Below are 24683 nucleotides of genomic sequence, written 5' to 3'. Positions count from 1 at the left end.
ACTTCTGGACTATATCAAACCTGCTGTCCATTCAGTTTCATGTGTTTTGGACTTGATTAAAATATATCCTTTTATTGCCTAATAGATGCGACTCTTTCCTAGTCACTGGAGCAGCAAATAGTACAAAGAAGGTGAACTTCCATTAACATCAGGTAGATTCAGCTTCCATATACTGTTTAAAAAACAGGAATGTCATAACAAGCATCCAGGTTCACAGAAGCTTAGCTGTTTCCTAAGTACTTTAACATGGTTGAGCCCCATGGCTTGTCATAAAATTCACATACCTGTTTTAGACAGAGATAAAAATCAAAGCTTTATCAAAGCTATTTTAAGAACAGCTGTCTGAACCCAACAGCACTTGTATGGTTATAATAATAAACTCAAAAAAAATTTAAAACAAAGGATTTTAATAATTTCTCTACAACAAATAATTAATCAAATAGGCCGAATCCCATGTCATCGTCAGATTCTTCAGATTCCTCCTTCTTCTCTTCCTTCTTCTCCTCAGCTGAAGGAACAAAATGACAAAGCCAATTGTTAGTATGTGCATTTTTTGCACCACAGATTTTTAAGACGCATGTTTTGGTGTTCTCAATTTCTGTATTATTGGTATTTCAGCCTCCATGGTTCACCTCATTCTTTTTCAATAGCTAAATAAAAACACTGAGGGGACACGCTATTATTGAAGGGGTGTGATTTAACACAGTGAAGTTTGATTTTTGGTTCTAAGGCAGATCAGTCTTAAGGTGGATAAAGAGCAAATGCTTCTGATTGCCCAAAGGAAAAGTAACTGTTCAGTTTACGTTTCAATCACATAGTGAACTGCTCAAGTGGAAAAGCCTTGCAATTTGGACTCGATTTTTAAGATTTTAACAGAGAAAACCAAACTGCCCTGTAACAATGGTCCTCCACCCATACTCACCAGCAGCAGGAGCAGCAGCAGCGGGAGCAGCAGAGCCCCCTCCAGCAGAGACTGCTACAGCTCCTCCAGCCGGCATGCTGGCAAGTTTTCCGTTACCTGAGTGGGACAGAAGAGGAAGTATTTAAATGCTCATAACAAGCAAAGAGATAAGCTGAAAAGGAAGAGAGTAGAGAAAAAAAGATACTATACCTCAGGAACTGAACCTGTCACTATTAGCTGAAAGGACCAAGAGGCTGCACCCATAAGTATAAACTATTCTGTGAAAAAAACCTCAACAGTTTAAGATTCACAAAGGCTTATCCTCAGAACACTGACCCCACATTATTAGTAATTTTTCTTCTGTACACAAACTCCTGTGGGTTTTTTCCCAAAACTGTCATATAAAAATAACTACAAACACATCCAATTTTACACTTAAAGAAAAAACTATGTTTTCTCAATACAGCATAATAGCCCAGAATCGATAATACACCTCAAAAATAACATATAGTCAGGACTGGCTTCCTCCTCCACCTTTTCTTTTTTTAAACAGTATAGAGAACTGTGAGGGCATGACTAGATCATACTTATGGGAGAGAAGGAGATGGGGACAAAAATGTATATATGAGAAAGAGTACTGTATTTTAAACAAATCCTCCAACACCATACTGCATCTCCTCAGAGATTAACAAACTGACTTCTGATTTATGCTCATCTCAGGAAAGCGAGCTAATTCTCTGGTATCTGCCTTTCACATACCGAGGCTCCCTTGGCATTCAAAGGTCACGTACACAGTATGTTTGCCTGTATTCCAATTTCTGGGAATCAGTTTCTAAATAATTCTGTTACTTCAAGCTCTAATAAACTAGCCAAGTAAACAAACATGTTTCATATGCATGTCAGTATGTTCTAGAAAACAATTTATTTAAAGAAAAAGTATTTCAGAAAGAGATGGCACAAGTGTGTCAAGCACATGCGTAATGTTTCTCTTAGGTCTTCAGACCACATGGACAGAAATGTCCAGTTACTGCTTGTAATAGCAAGGTCAGGCAAAGTCCTGGCAACCTTTAAGCAAATACATGCCTAAAAGTTCCCTTTTGCCTATGCACCGGCAAAAAAATAGTGCAAAGGTTTCTGACTGATCAATTTCTATCTCAGCTCTGCTTTATTTCAGCCTTACAGCCAAATCAATGTTAAAAGTTCCAGCTGTGGTAAGAGCACAAGCTTCTACAGAAGTCAGCACTCAAGAGTCCTGTCTTAGGGAAAAGGAAATGCCAAAATTGGGGAGCTCTAGAAGAGATGTGTACTAGAGAGGCTTGTATTAATTGCAGAAGATGTAACTGTATCCTTACTGTGAACTGACACAAATTTACATTTAAGTCTGTTCTTCCTCTTCTACATAATTGGTGCATCCAAGTGGGTAAATGCAAAGAAAAAATCTCCCTGAGAACTTGAAGGACAGCTAATTTTCTCTGATCAACATGTCCAGAAAACTACATAATGAGCAGACTACCAGTAAGCTCACACATGCTTAAGTTTTCCAATTTAATGTGGTCCACAAGCGAAACCCAGCAGGTACTGGCACCAACCTGCAGGGAACTAGAATGGACCTGGATTTCAGTCATGTCAGCTGAGAGCCAGCATCGAAGTCCTCAACTGCAAAGCTAAACTGATGAATAATCAGAGAGTTGGCAGCAATTCTACTCTCAGGTTTAAGTTATCAAAGTAGCAGAGGCAATGATCTGTGACACTCAGAGATTACTTACCCTGAGCAATTACATCCTCAATGTTTTTTCCATTCAGCTCACTAATAACCTGTGTAAATTAAGTTTAGAATGTTAATAGTTGCAAAACAGCAGGAATATAAGCTACACTTAAACAAGTACTGATTAGTTATCACGTCCAATGCCTGCATCCTGCTGATTATACAGCCCCAAAATTCCTTATTTCTCAAATGAACAGGACATTGAAACGAAAACTTCAGATAAATCTTTCACACTTTTCCATGGAAGCTTTTCTAAGAAATCTGTTACAATTAACTCATAATGAATCCAACAACCTTGCAGAAAGGATACACACATACTGTGGAGCCAATTAGGAAATCCCACTAATGGTCTACTAGTCACTGAGGGACTATTAACATATCTTGCTTAATACCCACTGGGAGGCTCTGAAGCACTGGGCCCCAGACCAAAAACCACAGGGTCCTGTTCCCAGCCTTACCAAATGTTACAGCCAAGCTGGCTATTGTATGCTTGCACTGGAACAGAGTCCCAACTTTAATGTTACTACCATTGTTGTATAAACAGAGATGAGGGGGGAAAAAAAAAAAAAAAAAAAGAGAGAATGCCACAGGCCTTACTGGTGAGTCTCTGCTACCTGGAGTCAGTGCTGAGCACTGCAGAGTTAGCAAAGCCAAAGGGCTTTAACCCAAGAGCTTTTCAACTGGCACCTCCTGGTTACACAGAGTGTGACCTGTGAAATGCTGTGCCTGTGTGCTTGCCTCACCCAGAAGGAAGGCGTTTTTAAGACTTCACTAGATTTACACTGGCATAAGATACAGCAAATGCAAATAGAAACAAACTAATTAATCATGACCCAAATAAATTCCAGAGCAGCTTTCTAGATACTGCAGGATCAGAGAAAACAACTAATTTATGAAGGTATTAAACAGACATAGATAAGCCAAAGCTGAAATAACTAGTGTTTAAAAAAGGAGTACCACAAGTTCAAACCAACATCCCAAAGCACGATAAGGACAGTGTCAGTTTAGTCAACCCATTGTTTTTTGCAGCCTGTGATAAAACACCATCTCCACATGGAAAACTAACTTCTTTCTTCCACCTCTCTGCACACAAGAATAAGCTAGGTGATAACACCTTTTTTTTTAATGGCCATTTATTTTTAATTCCAAGAAACATCCTAATTATGATACTGTCTTCTTAAAAAGCCTGTTTTTCAACATTTTTTCAGTATTAATTTCCAAAAATTTCCTACGTATTATTACTGAATACATATATATTGGATAACTTTAACATCCATGTTATAACTTCCCTATGTTTCCTGGTAAATGAACAAATCCTTCTTTGCCGTGCACTATGTAAGAATTTATTACTGAATATCAGGGCTTCAAAAGTGTTAGCTTTGAATCAATACTGACCAGAAGTCAAAATGAAACATAAACTGTAAACTAAAATTTATGTCATGACAGAACTTATTTTCAATATATACTTATCTGTAGCCACCATCCCACTGAAAATTCTTAGGCTAAATAGTCAGAAGTCAGCAACAACTGACAGATGTCTTTGCGGAGGACAGGTGTTAAATAAGAAAGCTTTCTTTGTAGAAAGACTTCTACAAATAGCTCTGACTAGTTAAACAGTGTTTTAGAAATCAAACAAGCAATGATAAGTGAACATATCAACAAAATAAGGCTAGATGACCAGCAAGGCAACTAAAGAAACAGCTGCAACGTCTGATGCTGACTAGGACATGACTATCTGGCATTAGGAGGCAATACCACCTTGTTCATACGTTCATCGTCTGTCTCAATGCCAACGCTGTCAAGGATCTTTTTCAAGTCCTTTGATGTGGGAGACTCATTGCCACCGAGGACTGCTAGAAGATAAGCTGCAACGTAACGCATCCTGGAAAACAGGAGAATTAATGGGGTCTTCGGTGTTAATGCTAATTACACGTTCAGGGAAGCTTCTCTCCTCACTGAGGGAAGCCAAACTCATCATGCCGGCTACTACTGTTTTGCTGTACTTCGGAATGAAAACCCACGACCTGCGAGGCCGCGAACCGGCCCCGCACACGGCAGCCCCTTACACACGGCGGAGCCGCAGCGACCCCCGCCCCGCGCCGGGCTCCGCTGTCTGCAGGCCCCGGCAGCCAGGCGGCCTGAAACCGCTGCCACCGCGCGCCGCTCCCGGAGGAACGCGGCACCGCGACCTCCTGGACACCTCTTAGCGCCCCAGACAGCATCCCCGCCCCGGCTCCCCGCGGCGTTCGCCCGAGCCTATCCCGTTCCTCCACAAGCCCAGGCCTGGGCCCAGGAGGAGAGAGCACATGGCCGCCATTTCCCCGCTCCCCTCCCGCCCAAAGTGGTCTCGCCCAAGGTCCGCTAGCGGCAGCGGGTGGAGGTGTCGGGAGCGACCATTCCCGCGGGAAAGTCGGGGGGGGGGGGGGGAGGGGCGCGGAAAGGAACCTCCGCGCGCTTACTTGAGAGGAGGTGGCGGCGCGGGAGACAGGCCTGAGACGTGCGCTCGCGATGGCAGCGCGGCAGCGAAAAGGAAGGGGCAGTACGTCGGCAACGCCTTCTTCCCGTCACCCCTCAACAACACGCGCTGCTATTGGGCCAGACCGGGGACGAGCGGGCAGGCCAATGGAGAGCTGCGGGCTTTGCTGCTGCTGCCGCCGCGCGAACAGACGCCGCGCAGACGGTGGCGCATGCGCAGAGCGGGGCTGGCGTGGCCTTCCGGGGCGCCCAGGCCACTCCGCACAGGAGGAGTTGCGCACAGGAGGGAGCGGGTAGCCCGCCCTGGCCCGGGGAGGCCGGGGGTTAGAAGCCCAGCGGCAAGGGCTAGCTGTGGATTAACGGAGTTACAGCCCGCGCTTGGTTTGCTTGGTTTCTTCCTGGAGTAGCGGAATGAATAAAAGTGAAAAGTTAATGTTGTACCAAAATGAACTGAACCCAAATAAAGCAGAACTGTGATGGTTTGGCTGCGAGGAGGCTTTGGCTATCGCTGCCATGCTGCCCGTGGGGCTCCACAGCAGCTGCCTGTGTGGGTGAGAGCACCCTGCTGCTCTGGTCACTTTGGTGCCATCACAAAGTGACCAGGCTCGCAGTTTCAGAACTGAGGAAGTGCTTCAGAGAAGCAGTCAGCAGTTAGTGTTTGCTCCATGTGAGAACAGACATTTCTCTCGGGGTACTGTGCAGCTTGTGTTCAGTTTTAAGCAAGGGACACTTCTCCAGGGCATTAACACAGCAGCACTGCCTTGGCATAGTGTTGTGGCACCAGCCAGAAACTCATTGTTACAGGAAAACCCCGCTTTGCTCCTCCAAGCAAAATGGAGAGCAGCACAAATGCTGTGGGGCCTCACCAGGATGCAGTGTTAGACCAAATGGTGTCCTGTGCTGCGAGGCAGCTAGCTGAAGGGCTGTGCCCTCCTGGAGCCCAGCTATGGCAGAGCCCCGTGGCTCTGGCAGGACCGAGGGCTGGATCTGCAGCACCCAGCACTGTGCCCTTCCAGCCTTGTAGCTCCAGCTTCTGCTGCATTTCTCTCCTCGAATTTGCAGTGATGAGCATAAGACCAGGAGCTGCCCGTACTTCCTGCTCTCTGCGGGCTGAGCTCAGGTTTGAGCCCAGGGAAGCCGCACGAGGGCCAGCTAGGGTGCCAGGCAGTGTTAGGAAAATATCATTTAGTGACATTTTTGTGACAGTGGGATGCCTGGGCCTGGTCACCCAGAGTTGCCTGCCCCATGTCTCGCTGCGTCTGGCACCTCCTCCGGCTTGTCCCGCCCCGGCAGCGCCGCTCGCCTGAAAACTTTGCAGGAAGTGCCTGAGCTGAGCTGAGCCGAGCTGTGCCACGCTAAGCCAAGCCAAACGGAGCACGGCCGGGCTTTCAGGACCCAGGTGTTGTGTGCCAGGGACCAGGTGCAGAGGGGGTGAGATAAGTGCAGCAGTGCTCAGCAGAGCATGGTGCATGTGGCCTGGCTGCCCTACTGTCTGTCCTGCTGGGGGGGCGATCCTTGGGGGCTGAGCTTCGGCTTGGGGGCCCGTGTGGGTGTGGGCTAGTGGAGGCCTGGGGTCACCAGAGCTGGTGACAGGGCAGGCAAGGACAGCTGGGGTGAGTGTGTGTGTGCGTGTGCATGTGTGCATGCCCGTGTGTCTGTGCACAAGAGTGCCTGCCTATGTCCTGTACGTGTGGCTGATGCTGCATTTGTGGTCTCTGAGCCTCTCCAACCTGGCAAGTTCAGAGCTGCTCTCTGGTTCGTTCACCATCAATAGCTTTACAAAGCTATAGCAGATGGTCTTTTTGCCTACACACATCTGTAAGAAAGCTGTGTATCTGTTGTGTACAGCCTTTTTAAAAGAAATGCTCACCTTTTTACTAAAGCAATAGTTTCCATTTACCTGTTCTTCCTGTCCTTACGTGTCTGTAAGATTTATGCTCTTTCAGGGAGTTAGCTGTGACACCTCCCTCCAGCCTGTGCCTCAGGAACATCAGTGCTGCTGTGTTCCACAGGTTAACAGTAAAAAGTACTGCTCCTCAGAGTGTTGCAGAGGCATTAGCTTGCTTCTGGCCTGAGATATTAAAACTGTTTCAAGTTTTCTGTAGTTTTGCATCACTCACTCAAAAGAAACTTCTATTCACCTATTTGATCCATGGCAGGGTTTTGAAAGAACTCCTGATATTCACACCATATGCTCATTTAATTGCCAAGCTCAGGAAGAGTTGCAGAAGATAAAGGAAGTGGAAAGATCAGGAAATGGGTGGCTTGGAAGTATGGGACTAATGGTATAAAAACAAGTGTGGGCCTCTGTGCATGCAGTACCACTGTGCTATGATGATAGTGGCCACTTTTGAAAGTCCTAGGTGGATAGAGGCTTCTTCACACTAAGAAGGCAGAAGAATAATTAATTTCTTCAAATTCCATACCTCTGCTCCTTTAGGTTTAAATCCTTCATAGCATGCACTATGTGATATCTGCTTTTCCCTTTTCCGTGGAGGGTGCTGTGAGGGGAGGAAACAAAGACTAGCTCGTATCTAGCTGGCCATGGCTTTGTGCCGAGTTTGCTGCATTAGAGCATCCTTACAGACGCCAATCTGCAAGAGCCCCAGTCTCACTGCACAGGCCAATGCTCCTGTCCCATGGATGTGCCTTTTCTATCCACTTCCCTGGCCCTGCCATGTTTGCTCTGCTGCCCTTTGCCTGTTTTCACCTATGCTCACTTTTATCCCATTGGCACCTGCTGTCAAAACTGTGTTCAATGAACACCCATCGCAGCCTGTAAGCAGACTCTGAGTTCTGCTTCTGTCTTGGCTCTCTCTGCCCCAGTTTCCCCCTCCACTTGTAAAGGTTCCTGCTAAGGCCCTTTGAAATCTGCAAAAGGCATAGGAATTTACCTTTGTATCTTTTAAAGTTAATATTGCTGTTTATTCTGATGGTGGGTAATTGCTGTTCCCTGCTGAGTTGTTGGCTGGGAGAACTCAGAGGTTTTCCCTAGGAGGAGAAACATCCATGGCATCTGTCACCCTGCATTTCTGTGCTCTCTGCCCACAAAGCTTTCAGTAACACGCGTGTAATCCCTCCTGCCCTCTTGCTGTGATTATAAACTGCTTCTAGCTGCACTGGGCTGGGGCAGGAGGCCTTCATCATGACTTGAATTCTCTTTCAGAGCCATCTTTCTGCCTCCTCCTTGTCCCGGCTGCATTGTGGTGCCGCCAGTGCCTGCCTGCCTGGCAAGTCAGAGCATGTCCAGACCCCGTGGACAAGATGCAGAAGATGGCAGAGCTGCTGGAGCTCGGGGACGAGTGCAGGGAGGGGACTCCGGAGGCTCCTGCTCTTGCTGGCTCCTGCCTTGCAGACAACAGATTGAACCTGGATGTTTATCCTGACGGCTGCCGCTGGTTCCTCGAGCTGTTCGAGAGGCGACGGGGAGAGGTGGTCCAGGTGGAGTTCCTCCGTCTCAGCAGCAACGATCACCTCCTTGGCACTACCCTGGGCATCCTTCCTCATCTGAAGCACCTGAAATCCCTGGTGCTCAAAGGTAAATTCTGGGGCCTGTCACCATCCGACTTTTCTAGGCTCAGCTTTTTTTTTTTTTTTCCCTTCTGTCCACATCTGCAGGACAAACTGCCCTTGGTTTTGTTTTGTCCTAGTGCCCCTTACTACAGCTTTGTCTCTTAGCCTTTCTCAGAGCTGTATGCAGATTTCAACAAGATCCAGCTTCTAGACTCTTATTTCCTTCCTTTGTTTCTACAGTTGCCTGGGGACTGGTTTTTGGAGTCTGGTTGGGTTGATGCTGCACCATTTTCTTTAGCCATCCTCTAGAAGAAGAGCATTTTCTGCACAGCTGTACAAGGAGAGGGGAATTGAAAGGTGTTGGATTTTTTTGGTAAATGATCAGCCCCTCTTTCATTTTTGGGAGTACAATGAGGTCTCTTTGTTGCCTTTCCATCTGAATCAATCCTAGCTTAGTCCTTGCTTAGTGTCAGTGAGTGTAGGTGTAGCAGAGTTCAAGACAGACCAGAAGAAGTTGCTCAACATTTTATCAAAAGTATGACTCAGGGCGTGCACTTAAGTTGGCAAGCTGTAGTAATGGTGAGACCTATAAATATTCTTTGACTTTCTAATCTTTTATTGTAGGAGGATCTCAATATAAGTAGTGTCATTTCTGTATCAGACTGAATCATTTGCTCTTTAGGAGGTGGAATTTAAAAAAAAATGAGAGAAAAATAGGGAGTTTGTGGCCATAATTCAGGGTTCTAGCTAAAAACTGAAAAAGTTGAGTTTTATTTCTATATCTGCCACAGGTTTCTCATGTGAATTATTTCATTTGTCTTTTCCCACTTTAGTAAGGTGAGGAGAACAGCAATACCTTTTATCAGGCTTGTTTTGTGAGATGTACACACACCCTGAGCATCCTGAAGTGCAATAAAATAGTCACTAAGATTTTCTTATGTATGAAGTGTGATGTGTCTGTTAGTTTGATTGTTCTTATTTTTTACCATTATGCAGCATAAAAAATGTTTGGTGCCATTTGTATGTGTATACAAATAGACAACAGTGGAAGGAGAGTAGGAAACGGTGAAGAAATGGAGTTTTGGAAGTTTCCTTTTGTTTGCTTCACTTATTTTCCATGGGTGCAGCCCTTTTCCCATTTCAGTGTCACAGACTGGCATGGGGGGACTTGCACCATTCCCTCTCTGCGCTGTCTGGCCTACACAGTCCTGAATTACCTGCTTTTTTTTTTTTTTTTTTTCCCCCACATTTTCACTGCTTTCCTTGTGTCTGCTCTGCAGTCTTGCAAGGGCAGGTCTCAGTCCTCAGAGCTGTTTGTCTCTCAACAGCATGGAGAAAGCCTGGAGGCTGAGGAATGTCTCCTTAGTCCAGAAAGTGTTGTGTGTTGGGCACTGATGCTGTTGGGGGCGAGGTGGGGAAGGAGAGTGAGAGGCTTGGAGGGGTATGGGCTAACCTGCTAAAGGGTTTGTAGACGTGTGGAGTGGCCTGGCTCTTTCTGAGCTTTGACTTGAGGTGTCTTTAGCAGAGCCCTACTGGTTAACTGTAGCATCTCTTGATTTCATAACAGGTTTTCACCATTATACTCCTTTCACTGATCAGGAAACCGAGGCAAGGAGCAGAAACCCCACTTGTCTATGAGTACTTTGTAATCAGAACTGCTCACTATGATCAGTAGCTCCACATCTTCTGGGTCTCTGTGCTAAGGCGTCTCACGTGAGGCTGGTGAGGTGTCCCTGTAGCATACTGACCTCTTCCTCCACTTACCTCCACACCCAGGTGGCCATGCCAGGGATGAATTTGGTTCATGTCAGCATGGCTCCCTGACAAGCTTGCCACCAGACATTGGGAACCTGAGGTGTCTCACCCACCTGGATCTCAGCTTCAACAGTCTCTCCACCTTGCCCAGCTGCATCCTCCACCTCCCTAACCTCTGTGTGCTCCTGGTGAGCCACAACAGCCTGGTGGCACTCCCTAAGAACTTTGGCTCTCTGAGCAAGCTGACTTTCTTCTCTGCTATGAAAAATCAGCTGAAGGACTTACCTCAGAGCATTGGGGAGCTGGCAGTGCTGCAGAACCTGGATCTCTCAGAAAATGCTTTGGAATTCCTTCCTGAAGAAGTTGGAAATCTGCACAACTGCACAGAGCTGGATCTCTCTGGGAATCGCTTATCAAGCATCCCAGATGCCTTAGGTAAGTATTTTCTAGGGAAAAAGAAGTACATGGGCTTGCCGAGCTTTTGGTACAGTCTAGGGTCCCTGCGGCCCTGGGTCTCTATCCCCACAATTGTTAGCACAAACCATCTAATACATTAGAGGCAAGTGGAAGGGATATCGAAAAGAAATGTACTTGGTTCAGTCAGTCCCTTTGAGCATTAATGGCACTCTGGACCACGCTTTCTGCTTCTGTGGATCGGCAAGACTGCTAAGATTTCAATAACATTTACAATAGCCAAGCATCTGACCTGTCTCATTTTGGGTAGCACCCAGGACTGGAAACAGAATAGCTGAGGTTTAATGGGGTGCAAATCTGGACTTGAAATCGTGCTGACCAGTGTGGATCAGTCAACGGAACCAGGCTCTGACTTCTGCTGCCCAGCTTCCTGGTCCTGTATTTGTGCCCAGGGTTTTCGTTGATGCTGTTACAGAAGCATCTTATGTTAATTTTCATAGCTAGGTGCTGAAAAGCAGAGGACAGAGGTGGCTGCATTGCTTCTCAGCTAATTCCCTGGACCCTTTTATTTTGTGAGCTGAAGAGAGGTTGGGCTCTTGTGCTTTTCCCGTATTGTGTGTACATGTGATGAGGAGAGTGGTGGGGGAGCTTAGAGCTGATGTGCAATGCAATTAACAGCACGGATGGGGGGTCATTTATTGTTCTAACCTGCAGCCAATTTGAAGTCTCTGCGGCGGCTGCATCTCCACAGCAATCTCCTGGTGACAGTCCCTGCCTCGCTTGCCAGCCTGCCCAACTTGTCTAGACTTGATCTGCAGAACAATTGCCTCCGTACTGTCCCCCCTGAGATCCAGACCTCACCATTCGTGCACCTCCGAGGCAATCCCTTGGGAGAAACTGAGCCATCGCCACAGGCTGGTAATTGCAATGCTGCTTCTGCTGTAGATTCTGCCCAGCTGTTCCCTCACTCAGCTCAGCATGGTGTGGATGGGTTTGGATTAGAGAAAACAAGCAGAGCGGAATCAGATCATCATTTACTTGTCTGGAATAATTATTAGGTTGTAAGGATACAGAGAGTACTAGTTCTGTTTTTATGAGCCCGAGCCTGAGCCCGGCCTGAAGGGATCAGTGGTCTCTGGAATTGGGCTTGCTAGGAAAAATTTTATAGTGGAAGTGAAAATGGGATTCACAGGAAATGGATCAGAAGTGGCCCCCAAAGGGGTCCAGCCTTTTTAGCAGAGGTGAGCACCAGTTCTTGGACTTGCTGCATGGCCCTGAGTCTGCGGTGGCTCATGCTGGAAGCACAGAGAGCAATAAGAGGTTATTCTGCTGTGTGGTTACCTCCTGCTTTCCTGTGGTTCCCAGGAGCAGCTGGGATGAAGATGAAGGTGCTGAATGAGCAGAAATCTGAGCAGGGTTTCCCAGTGGTGCCCACGTGCACAAGAGCAATCTCTGATTTCCAGGGGTGGCCCCAGGTGATCAAACATGGCCCTGAGAGCTGCAGGGGTGGCAGGTTGAAACATTTTCTAATTTTCCCTGCTTCTGAGTTTACCTGGGGAGAGTCAGCATTTCTAGTGTTTCTTGGGACCTGTAGACCTCTTCCTATCCTCCTGCTGCTTGATCTGAAGCCTGCTGAAGTGTGAGCAGGGTTCTGTTAGTGACTTCTGTCAGATTAGGATTAAGCCAAACCTGAAATGCAAGTTCAGCCTTTCTTGTCTACCCCCATTTAAGTAACTTCTGTATCCTCCTACCCAAACCTTCTTATTGCATCAGATGAATCCAGTGCTGGAGAGCTACGAAGACTTTTCCTTGCATCAGGAGAGGACAGGTAAACCTCTGTTATTGAGAATTTACATTACAGTGGTGTAACAAGGTCCCAAACAAGATTGGGGCATAGTGGTTATTGCATGGTTGTGTAGGAGCATGTGGCCTCAACAGACCAGTCAAACACAAGGTAGGAGATTCTTCTATTGATTTTTGGAGTGCTGAAGTCATTGCACAGTGTCATACTTTCATGCATTTCTTCTGGAAGCTTTACTGTCACCTCTGAAGGCTGCAAAGTGGTCCTGGCCTGTGGCATTCGTTTCTACTTTCCACCGGGGGCTGCCTCTGACCCTCTACAGATCTACTTCCGAACCCTGGCACCAGACCCTCAATGCGTAAAGCTGAGACACCATGATGTCCTGCTAAGTAGAGTCCTGGAGCTGCAGCCTCATGGGGTCAAATTCCAGCAGGTGAGGACACATCCAGGCTACCTCCTCATCAATCTGCTTCTGCAATAGCTCAGCAAAGTCTTCTGAGAGAGTCTTTTGGGACTTTTGAGACAGCTCTCCTAATCGCTGGTGCTTTTAAGTACCTGCAGGACTGCCTTTCAAAGACGTCCTGCTGCAAAGACTCAGAAAGGACACAGCCAGTTTTCCTAGCACTGTGCTGGTTTGGCTCCTTTGCCTGCCCTACTGCTCTTGCTTGAGCTGAGCTCTAACCTTACTTGCTCACAACCCTCCTTCTGTGCCAGAGTTGTTCCAGCATTTGGTCTTAGCCTGCAAGGAGAATGGTTTGCATCCTTCTCTAAAAGTCTGATTGTGTGTTTTTTATTCAAGCTGGTGAGTACTTACACCATCAGCCCCATCATGGCTGACAGCAACTCACTGCAGAAGTTTCTTTGCCCTTACTTCCCACAAGCTGCTGAACTTTTCCTGCCGTTACACTACATAGTAGACCTGATATCTCCTGTCACCTCCCTGGAGGCTGCAGGACAGAGCAGGTTCCTATCTCCTCCTCCACTCCCTTCATACAGGCCATGCTTTGCCCTTCCCATTCTTGTCTGCACAGGAAGTCACAAAGCAGAGCTAGTCTTGGTTTTATCCTTTCTATTGGTATCTCACAGGAGTGCTTTTTTGCCAGAAGGTGCAGATCTGGATGCCATATGCCTCCCCTCAAACCCTTCACCAGCGTGAGGTGGTAGTTCGGACCTTCAGTGGGCAGAACTGGAGCGACCTGAGCACAAGTGTGAAGCAGAAGAGAAAATCAAAGGTAAGCAGATTGGAATGACCAGTGACACACATTGTTCCTGTTCCCCTCTTTGATTTTGCCCAGCCAAGTGTGAACCCATTTGAAACATCTAATGAGATGTGTTTTGAGTAGCTGCTCTAAAATGTAGTGGATTTCAGCTCCAGGTTTCCTGTGTCATGGAGGTGTGTCTCCTGAAGGTGATGAGTTGAAGCCTACCATGCTTCATCCCCATTCTAATGCTTTTGTCTGCTTGGTGGTTATTGTCACTTATTTTCCTGCCTTTATTGTATTATGTTATATGCTTATATGTTTTCTCTTCTTCTCTGTCTTCTGTGACAGAAGCACATGGCTCACTGTAGCGTCCTTCACTTCTCTTGGTTCCTTGTTGTGTCTCGACTTGTGCAAAATGAATGCAAAGTGCCAACAGAGGGGACATTGCTCTTTTCCAGTGTGGATCCGAACATCAAAGTGACCTTTCCCCCTGGAGTCACTGAAGAGACTCGCAATGTCAAGCTGCAGGTATGCATGCTTTCAAAAACAAGCTTTGGTAAGCCCTAGTGCAGCTGTTGTCCCATGCCAAGTAGTGCAGCTGAAGGTGAGATGTTCACCCTAGAATAATTAATGTCTGACATGGATGCTTCATGGGCTGACCCATTTCAGATCACCTTCTGTCTTAGCTTCCCTGCCTGCAAAATGGGCTGTGCTCCAAGCTGCCCTCTGTGGGAAAGGGATCACCTCACAGCTCTGCCAGTGCTCCCTCCAGCAGATCAGCAGGTAGCTGCTGTGAAGGGAACACAAGGAGATTTTGCCTCTTGTTCCCTTGCAAAAATCATAGAATCCTTTTGGTTGGAAAGGACCCTCAGGATCATCGAGTCCAACCATAGCCTAACTCTAGCACTAAACCATGTCCCTAAGAACCTCGTCTAAATGCCTTTTAAATACTTCCAGGGATGGTGACTCCACCACTCCACTTTTTACTGATATCCAATCTAAACATCCCCTGGTGCAACTTGAGACCATTTCCTCTTGTCCTGTCTCTTGCTACTTGGGAGAAGAGACCAACACCCTCCATGCTACAACCTCCTTTCAGGTAGTTGTAGGTAGCGATAAGGTCTCCCCTCAGCCTCCTTTTCTCCCCAGTTCCAGCCCCAGTTCCCTCAGCTGCTTCTCATAAAACTTGTGCTCCAGGCCCCTCAGCAGCTTTGTCACCCTCCTCTGCAGTCTCTCTAGTATTTCCTTATGATGAGGGTCCCAAAACTGAACACAGTATTTAAGGTGGGGCCTCACCAGCACCAAGTACAGGGGGATGATCACTTCCCTGATCCTGCTGGCCACACTATTCCTGATACAAGCCAGGATGCTGTTGGCCTTTTTTGCCACCTAGGCACACTGCTGGCTCATGTTCAGCCAGCTGTCAGTCAACATCCCCAGATCCTTTTCTGCCAGGCAGCTTTCCAACCACTCTTCCCTGAGGCTGTAGTGCTGCCTGGGGTTGTTGAGACCCAAAGATACTCAGCCTGAGCTCAGTGAGTGAGACTTGAGGGAGATTATTTACATGGATCTAATGCTAAAGGCACCCCACTAAAATTTGTTGTTTTGTAGAGTTGCTAGATAGTGCTAAATACTTTTTTAATACCTTGACCTGTCCAAGCTTGCCAGGTTGACACCAGTATTAGAGTAGACTTCAACCAAAGTGCACTGTGCTTCTATTTCTCACCAGGCCCTGAGCAAAGAGCAGCATTTGCCTGCTGGGTGCTGGGAAACTGAGTGAGCAATGCATGAATTTGGGTGTTGACTGTTCTGCTCACCATGCTGTCTTCCACATCCAGGTGCTGCCAATCTCTGCGGAAGAGATAGAGGAAATCACAGCCGATGCAGGATGCAGAGCCAGTCCCTTGCTCTGCCTCTCCCAGGACTCCCTGGTGGATTTTCTCAGGCCAGTGAGAATTCAGCTGCCCCTCCCACCTGGGGTCACAGGTCAGTTTATTCTGATAACTGGCAAAAAGAAACACCATATGTGGAAAACCACAAATGGCAAGCTAGGAATTTTGTTTGCCTCTTCTGTTAATAATAAAGCTTTCTGCTTTACCTGCAGGAACAGCAAGGTGTGTCTGCTGAGTGAGTAGTGGTGCAGGGTGCTGGAGCTGAAGGTAGTTCAGGTCCTGCAGACCAGGGCTGGGCTTCACAGGCCAGCAGCACAAGCTGGGCCTTGGCACATGGATTTCTCTGCTGAACTGCATGTGTATTTAGACTGCTGGGGTTGGTATGATAGGTTGGAGAGGCACTCCTTCCAACTGAGGAGATATAAAAGCGATTCATGATTGGGAATAGCTTGAAGCAGGTAATGAAGATACTACCTCGAGGGGTCTGCCTTCTCTCTTACTTCTTTGCTCATGAATCAGGTGCTAAGCCACCACAGTTAAAAGTGTGCGATCACACACTAAGCAGTCTCCCACTCTGAATACTGCAATAAACAGCCTTGGCCTTGACAGGTATTCTTCTGTTTGGATGCTGAGTACCCTGTATCTCCTAATTCTTATTTTCTTTGACCTTTCCTGGCTTTCTTGTGAAGAAGTAACATCTTTCTGGGTAGAGCTTGGCCTTCATTGTAACACTGCCTGGTATTTGTATGTTTAAAGTACATCACGGCTGGAAAGTCTGTGGCATGTACACTTAGAAAGGGAGAGAACTTAATTAATAACCCTAGATAAGGGTAATGGGAATTGTCTAATGAATCTATTGCTGGAAATCAGCTCACTATCACTTTAAATCTGCATGTTCTGCCTGAATATCCTGGAAGCATTAGGGTAGCCTCATTCTTTTATTGCTGCTTGTGTTTCACCAAAGTTCAGTCCTGGATGGTGAAGAGAAGGCCATGAGCCTTAATTTGGTGCTTTTAAAAAGTGAATCACCTGAAACTGTGGCTGGGTTTGTAAAACCATGAATAAAGGCTTCTGCTGCATATAGCGTCTCTTTATCTTTGTTGTCTTTAGGGCTAGATTTGGATCAGTCAAGGCTGCATCTTCTCCATGGCGACCTGGAGGGCAAAACCTGGGATGACATTACCAGTCAGGTGGTGCTGGAATTCACCCATCTTTATGCAGTGTTTGAAGTCACTCACTTCTCATGGTAAGTGCAGGATTGGTCCTGAGGAGAAGATGGGATGTTCCTCTGCCTTGCTTTTCCCACTCTCTGACCAGGGGTCATGCAATTAACCCTACCTGTTCCCTTTTCTCTTTGCAAGTCAGGCCCAGCTAAGCACTTTGTTTCTACTTATCATTTTTTACAGTCTTGTGGGTGTGACACTGGCTCCTCTTGCAAGGCAGGATCCCTCCTTTTTCTTAATTCCCTGTCTGCCAGGTACTGGCTGTGGTACACCACCAAGACCTACATTGGAGGCATTGCCAAGAAAGTCTATGAACGGCTGCGTATGTACCAGGTGAACTTCATTGCTCTGCAGAGGAAGAAGGACCCCGAGCAAGTCCTACTACAGTGTGTCCCCAAGCACAAGGTCTGATCTGTGTTGCATTATCTTGCTTCTGAGCTCCCAGGGCCTCCCTTTGCAAGATGTAAGGGCAACACTGCACCAAATGGTCCTGTTCACTGCCCCAGGGTCACAGCTGGGGTATGCTGTCACCACACTGGGTTGGTAGTGTGATACTGGCTCACTGGGAGATGGGGGAAGAAGGCAAACTCATTCTATGCAATGGTGGATGCCATGCAGTGCTTTCCATTCCTGCAAACCTTGAGGGCTAGGCTGCTAAAATCAGACAAGCCGCAATAACTGGCCATTTGTGGACTGTTAGCATCCAGCAAACATGAGGCAAAACATCTGGCTTAAACTTCAGTCAAATGTATTAAAGTTAACATGTCACTTGTCTGACATGGGCTAGTAGTGTGGGCAGAAGCGCTACTTTGATTTCAGCTGGAGTGGTTAGAAATGGTACTCTCCCTGGTGTTCCTTACTGTTTACAGTTCAAGCAGTGGAACAGAGCATATGAGCCCTCCTTAATCTGCTTCAGTGCAACATCAGATTAGTTTGTGCTATTAGTTTGAGCTAATCTGGCTGATTTTGTACAGAAGGGGAGGAGAAGGAGATAGGAGGTGCTTGCGCATTCTCTTCTGCCACCTCTGCCCTAGGGTTATCAGCCTTTATCAGTGTTGCTTCAGATTTTAGCAAAATAAGCATCAATCTCTGCTTGTAGAACCTGTGTCTTGACAGATAGTGCAGCTCAATGAGGTGAGGGTCATTTTATCAGACTGCCACAATCGGGCTGTGTATCTAACTCTGCACAATTCTCTGGTCTACTTGATCCTTTTTTTCTTTATTTGTTCTCCTGTATTGAAATGACTTATGGGCATAACATCTGTAAGGATTCTATATATCTTGGGTTCTGGGCTAAAATTGTTTCCAGGAGAGGCAGCAATGAGATGGAGGCTTGGGGGTGTCTGCCAGGGATGGTCATGGGGTGAGAGAGAAGGTTTACTGTTACAAATAGAAAGAAGAATAGACACCTCGGCTCTAGGCTGACTCTTGCACTGCCTCCGAGACCCGAGGTCTAACAGTGTTGATCACAGGCTGCAAAACCAAAATGCACTTTCTGGTGTTCTCAGCTGTGTGCTATTGTAGCATGTGTTTTTTTTCAGAGAAAATGTATTTTAATGGCATACTGTGAAGAGGATAAAGTAGCAAGTAAATCCCTCCCTGTCTTTTATCTTTACTGACCTGTGAAAAAGATAGAGACGTAGCTGAAAATGCATTTTTAATGGCAGTTTTGGGATGGCCTCTCTTTTTCTGCTTATTACTCAATAAGAGAAATAGGGAAGACAGAAAACACAGACCACCACTTCCTTGTCTGTAGTGAATATACCTGGGATAGGAGGGGGTGTTTGTTCATTTGTTTGTATCCTTTCCATGTAAAATGGACTTTCCACGTTGAAGGTTAGTGAAAGGAACATCATGGGTGTAGGGACATGGGTCAAGGGACAGACATGCTTCACACCAAACATGGGGTCCTGTGTTGTGTTCCTCATCAGGTTGATCCAGTGCTGAAGAAGCTTCAGGATCGCTATCAAGGACCTGAGCCATCCGACATGGTGGAGATGTTTGAGGGAGAGCAATTTTTTGCAGCTTTTGAGCGAGGCATCAGCATTGATATGGGTATGTTATTACTGGGCTCCTTTCTGCTCCTACCTCTTGTGCTTGTCTAGCCCTAGGGGTGTTTCTGCTGGGGGCTGTACTCCTCCATGGCATTCTTCTCTTGTCTTCAGCTTGCCCACTACTCACAGCAGCCAGCCCATGGACTTGTCACATTCTCTGGTCACCCAACTTTTGTGCCTACTTTCCCTATTAAAGTGCTGTGTGGAGGCTGTCATTTCCCCTCATGCTGTAGCCTGCAGAGGGCAATAGCCAAGAGTATTTGTTTTATGACTGATCTGCTTCTTCAGCCACCTATGCCCTGGCATCTTAGACTGGAATGCCCATGGTGATCTAATTAATGTTGCCGATTTCTGAGAGAACACGTATAAAGATTTTGTTTTTTAAAGGTATTTCTGAAATAATCCAAAGCAAATAATTCCTCCTATTGGAGCCATTAGAAGAGAAGGAAAGAGGGAGCAGGACCAAAACTCAAGATTATGTTTTATGCCTCAATGTGTCTGCACTTGTTACAGCTGCAAACAGAGCCATTTTCTGCAAAACTTGAATGTACAGTTTTATTGGTGTAAATTAAGCGCAGCTCTATGGAGAATAATAAAGTGCACTGGTCTTTCAGTGGAGTTCATGAGGCCAGAGTCTGTCCCTTTGTCCTTAAGTTAGGCTGGATTCTAACTTCATTTCTAAATAACTACATATATGAATGTTGTACCTCATTATATTTTATGCCCTTTAGCTCTATTTGTCTTTCTGCACCCAGTGCAGAAATGGTGAAGAGATAGGTGACCTATTTTTGTGCATTATAGGATGCTAGTGCAGCTGATTCTACCCTCCAAGAGGCAGAATGGACCAAGGATGGAAGTGCCAAGGCTGGACTTGACGCCATCTGAATGTCTTGTCCTGCCTTGCCTTCCATTCTTGAACTTGATCTCCACCTTGTGGCCATTCTTCTTTTTTACCTGTAGGACGTGCTTTCTCCACAGCCAGTGTTTTCTGCTTTCCTGTGTCACCCAGTGAGGAAGTGGGGGTTACAATCTTTGAGGCATGAGTAGAAGGAATAGATAGTATTATAGCGTGCAGGCTGTTAGTGGATGATGGGCTGTTGGCCAGGCTTGAAAAGCTGCACACTTTTCTGCACAAATTGTTTGCTGCTTCTCTGCACAGATCGCCCTGATTGTGTGGATGGACGTCTCTCATTTATTTTTTACTCCCACTTGAAGAACATGAAGGAAATCTATGTGACCTCCCCTGTAGACAGGAAAGGCCAAGCTGTCAAAGGCCAGGTGAGCAAGCAGTTACACTAACTTCTTATTTCCTCCTTCATCAGGATCATTGCTCTCTGAGTGCCAGGCATGACTCTTTTTCTCCCTTCTTTCCCTGGGCTTTGCATTCCACTGACTAAACTCTGAATAAACAAGAGTAGTAGTCTTGGAAGGATTACTCATCACTTAGATCTCTGACTTACATTCCTGCCATTAACTCTTTGGGTGTTGGCAGTGGGTCCAGCCTTTATGGCAGAAACTCAGTGCTCCTCTCAGTTGCACTTGAGAATCCATATTTATGGACTGAGGACAGGCCACAAATGCTAAATTCATTCTTTCCCAGACAGAAAAGGCAGAGTGCGAACAGGCTTGGTCACTGTGCTTGAATCTGAGCCTCACTGCATGCTTTCTGTTTGTAAAGGTCTCTTTCTACCGAGGGGCAGTACCTGACAGCATCCCTGAAGATGCCAGCAGGAGGAGGAAAGGACCAGACTCCCTCTGGCTCGCTACCTTGCCCATCAAACTACCTGTGAGTTGTTTTGTCTCCTACAAAAAAAATGAATCTAGATGGAGTAAGAGCACAGCCTTCCTACTCAGCTAATTTTGTCTTCCTCCATGAGAACGGGTGCAATGAATGACTGCAAGAAATGGCTGCTCCACCTCGCTACAGTGGAGACTTCCTACTCCCCTGAGCTCTTCTGAAAAGAGAAACATTAATAACTGGGAGTGGTCTCCATCTCTCCTGCTTATCTAGCCAGGCTTGTTGGATGGGTGGTCAGAGAGGGTGGATCCTTTGAACAAATGAGGGATGTAGAACAGGAGGAAGCTCTCTGTAATTAGAGGAAGCGTCTGGTTTTGTTTATAAATTTCTTAGTCACACAGCTCACACAGCAGGAAAAAGGAAAGATCTAGGATGGGGTAGTTAGGCTGGATTTGAATACAGGTGTTGAATTTAAGTATTCTGGTGTGAGCCACTGGCCTTTAAGGCTAGGCTGTATGTTACAGTGAGAAATGCAACTTTTGTTTCTTGAATTTAATTGATTTTTGAGAAGCTTAAAACAATAAATACCTTTGTAGACTGAATGCTTCCCTTCAGATGTTCCATGATCTCACATCCCTTTCTGACACATGTAACCTCAACTACAAATCTAGACTTAAGTGCTCTCTTACAGCCAAGACAACTATGCTTTTGGGAGGTGGCTCGTTGAAAAATGCTCTTTAAAGACAAGAAAGGAAACTTCCAGTGTGAGCTATGACTGAACACTATGATTTGATATTTTTCAGAGGCAGCGTACATTGCTAGTGTGAGTGCTCCTTGCTGCTTACTGACTCTTCATCTCCAAGATCTTCCTTCCTCCCCAAGAGGAAGGAAATTTCAGTGTGGAGACTGAATGGCCAGACACTATCTTCTACAAAAACAATTTGTTTAGCATGTTCTCTCTCTCCCTTCTCTGTGATACAGCGATTGAAACCCCGCTGGGGTGAGAACCGAGGTCCCCCAAATGGCTTCTCCTTCCCTCCCTTGAACCTGGGCAATGCTGAGACTGGCTACCTGACACAGACAAACCTGCTGAGCATTGCCAGACGTGTAGGAGCTGACTGGCAGACCATCGGCCTGAACCTTGGCTTGACATACCAGCAGATTGAGCGCATAGGATACAATAACAGGTCAGATAGGACACAGTGATCAATAGTGATGCATTATGTCTATCTAGCTATCTATCTATCTGCGGTATAATAGTATAAATTAATGACTGACTGGTTTAAACTTTTCTTACTGGAATTTTTTCACTGCATAAAGGATGGGTGGACTATTTTTTCTTCTCAGAACATTACCTTATTTATGGAAAACCGGTTATTTTATCAGGCCATTATAAAACAAAGCTTTATGTTTGAAAACAAAATTGGGAAATAACAAACCTGATGAGCTCTGTAGTTCAGATGAGTTGCATTCCTGTTTTGTTCTGTGATCTGGATTCCTGGCCAGACTCCATCTCTAACAATGAGCAGTAGTCTATGGCATTAATTTTGAATATAATCTTTATTCGAAAAGAGCTTGTGGTGTGTCATGGGACATTGCATCTGACCAAAACCCAGAGCAGTAGGAGAGAATGAGACTTGTTATGACCAAACTACTGTTCCTATGGGGAATTTACATTCAAAAGCAGACTGTTTTAATTTGATATTTCAATTAGGAAAAAATAAATTATAGAGAGATTTTAGTGCAGAAACTGCAACTCTTGTGTGATGGGTGGGGAAAAGGCAGGCCCACTGAGTGCTTTTTGTGTCATGATGTCTTCTTTGGGGCTCCAGTCATGGGCTAGGACTCAGGCAAGGCCTCTTTGGGTTTCCAGTCAGGAAGCGTGTGTTTGTTACTTCTGTGTTTCACTCTTTCTTTAGAGAGGACCTTGATAAGCAGATCCTGGACATGCTTTTCTCATGGGCTCAGCAAAACTCAGAGGATCCTGACTGTGTGAGCAAGTTGATTACAGCCATGAAAGAGAGTGGCCGCCAGGACATCGCTGATGAGGTTGAAACCATAATTGAGCTGGGACAGCAGAAATACAGGGAGTCCATCCGCCGTGTGGGCTTGGAGCAAGAGAGCAGCACTGAGGACTCTGCAATAGCCATGATGTAGCACCTAGCATAAAGAACTGGGTTTCGTACAGGATCCCTCTATGTATCTGGAGTGACACTGTCTTGGGGCTGCTCCCACCTCAAGGACTAGTGTCTTCCTGAGGAGCTGGACGTTGATTTAATAGTGAGCAAACTACGGAAGTCTCTCTCTCACATGCCATGTCTGGCAACCCCTGCCAGTTTAGAGTGCATTTATGAGCCTTTTTTGTGCTTCCGCTTCTTGACCTTGAGCTTTAGATTTCAGAAATACAGAGAAATTCAGAGACTGAAGTGTCTGTCAGTTGAGTAGTGGCTAAAGTGGCTCTTAATGAATTAATACTTGTGTTATGTGTGTTTATTTATAACTTAGCACTGAAACCATGTTCTGCTGGAAATACTGGGTGTGAGTATTTGCATCTGTTTGATCTCCAGCGCTTGATGGGAAAGTGGAGGTGCAGTCGTGTTATGAAGGTCTGTTGTACGGTGGGGACTATTCACCTATTTCTGTTAATGATGTGTTTTGCTCACGTGAAAATGTGAACTATATTTCCCATTAAAATGTTTTCTATTTCCTGTCAAATCTCTTCCCGTTCCCCCAAGTCCCAAAAAAAACGTAAGTATTCACGGGGGAAGAAGAAACTAATTTATAGCAAAACTGCTCTTGCTTTTTGGTTTTGCTCCAAAAGCTATTTTGGAACAAATAAAATCTCACATTGTCCCAGGCTGCTGCACCTGCCATGCTTTTTAGATAAGACCTACATGCTGCTGGTCTTTGACAGAGTTCCAGTTTTTTTTACAAATAAGCAAAAATCCATAACCCTGCTGTTCTGGGAGAGAGTAATTGAAGTAAAAGTAAAATTTCCCTTGCAGTTTCAAAGGGATATTCCTCACATCCTCCCAGTGAAATATGCCTGTGTAGTAGTGAAGGTGTGACCCCTTGTGAAGTTTGGTGGAAAGCATGACTTAAATTTGCATTTAAAAAACTGGTCTGACCAGCTGTGAAATAGACACAGTTGTGGGATTGGCATGAACTGCACTGAGGTAACCTCGCGGTTTTGCAGTCTGAACATCTCGTATAAGGCTGAAAATGTTTATTGCTTTTTAATTGCACAATCATTGACTATTGAGGTGCCCTTCTCTTCCAGTTCCCTATCTCATAATGGGCCTCAACTAATGACCCACTAATGCCAGTGGGAAATTTCATGCAAGATTTTTGAAAGACTACTGTCATCTACATAAATTCAACTCTTGAAAGACAGATTTGGATTTCAGTACATGCCACACACTAAGTAATATTTAAAGGGCTGATCTCAGTCTGGAAAACAAAAGTCTTTATGGAAATGCCAGGTTGCAAACACTCCAAGTCAACCTGCAGCTGCAGGTCTGAGAAATCCTGATGTTCCCCCTGTGAGGAATCACCTGTGGTTTCCCTGATGCTGTATTTCAGGCCTACCATCAGTACAATTGAAAGAAAAACATAAAATAATTATGCTTGTTTGTTTTTTGGTTTATTTGTTTTTAAGGCTATTCTAATATCTCAGGCCACAGACTGATTAGTGTCCAGTTCAGAGCACTGGACAAGGACCTGCAGACTTAAGGGCCCTGGCAACTTCCTCAGATCTGATTTCTTAGGCCGTGCTTCCCCTCAAGTCTCAGGTTGTGTTCAAGTAAGCAATTCTCTATTGAATGTACGTTTTCTCTGGTAGTCTGCGTCATATGTTCTTGTCTGTAATTTTGATGTATACCTATGAGGTATGTGTTCCTTCCTTCAGATTTGGAGAGATGCTTTTGGGCATATTGCTCTCACTGGGAATA

At 45.8% G+C, this 24683-nt stretch overlaps 2 protein-coding genes across 3 annotated transcripts; one reads left to right on the top strand and one right to left on the bottom strand.

Moving 5' to 3' along the window:
* Nucleotides 1–386: 386 nt before the first annotated feature.
* RPLP2 (ribosomal protein lateral stalk subunit P2) lies at nucleotides 387–5281 on the bottom strand. 2 transcript variants are annotated; one of them, XM_080345452.1, is made up of 5 exons: nucleotides 5126–5281; nucleotides 4425–4548; nucleotides 2668–2716; nucleotides 923–1018; nucleotides 387–508 (listed from the first exon to the last, which is right to left on the bottom strand). In XM_080345452.1, exons 2-5 carry the CDS (start codon nucleotides 4545–4547, stop codon nucleotides 432–434), a joined length of 345 nt encoding a protein of 114 aa, XP_080201578.1. In that variant the 5' UTR covers nucleotide 4548; nucleotides 5126–5281; the 3' UTR covers nucleotides 387–431. The 2 variants fall into 2 exon arrangements, with proteins under 2 accessions (XP_080201578.1, XP_080201579.1); XM_080345453.1 differs by having other exon boundaries at nucleotides 5122–5224.
* Nucleotides 5282–8390: 3109 nt separating this feature from the next.
* PIDD1 (p53-induced death domain protein 1) lies at nucleotides 8391–24044 on the top strand. Its single transcript, XM_080345117.1, has 15 exons — nucleotides 8391–8679; nucleotides 10431–10844; nucleotides 11538–11741; nucleotides 12597–12651; nucleotides 12856–13057; nucleotides 13728–13856; nucleotides 14175–14354; nucleotides 15665–15812; nucleotides 16829–16964; nucleotides 17196–17346; nucleotides 18873–18996; nucleotides 20155–20273; nucleotides 20674–20781; nucleotides 21715–21920; nucleotides 22653–24044. Exons 1-15 carry the CDS (start codon nucleotides 8406–8408, stop codon nucleotides 22888–22890), a joined length of 2688 nt encoding a protein of 895 aa, XP_080201243.1. The 5' UTR covers nucleotides 8391–8405; the 3' UTR covers nucleotides 22891–24044.
* Nucleotides 24045–24683: the final 639 nt, after the last annotated feature.

This window comes from Nesoenas mayeri, assembly GCF_963082525.1.
Source record: "Nesoenas mayeri genome assembly, chromosome: 5".
Taxonomy (NCBI): Eukaryota; Metazoa; Chordata; class Aves; order Columbiformes; family Columbidae; genus Nesoenas; species Nesoenas mayeri.
Note: the sequence above shows the minus strand (reverse complement) of the source record. Positions and strands in the feature narration are given on the sequence as shown.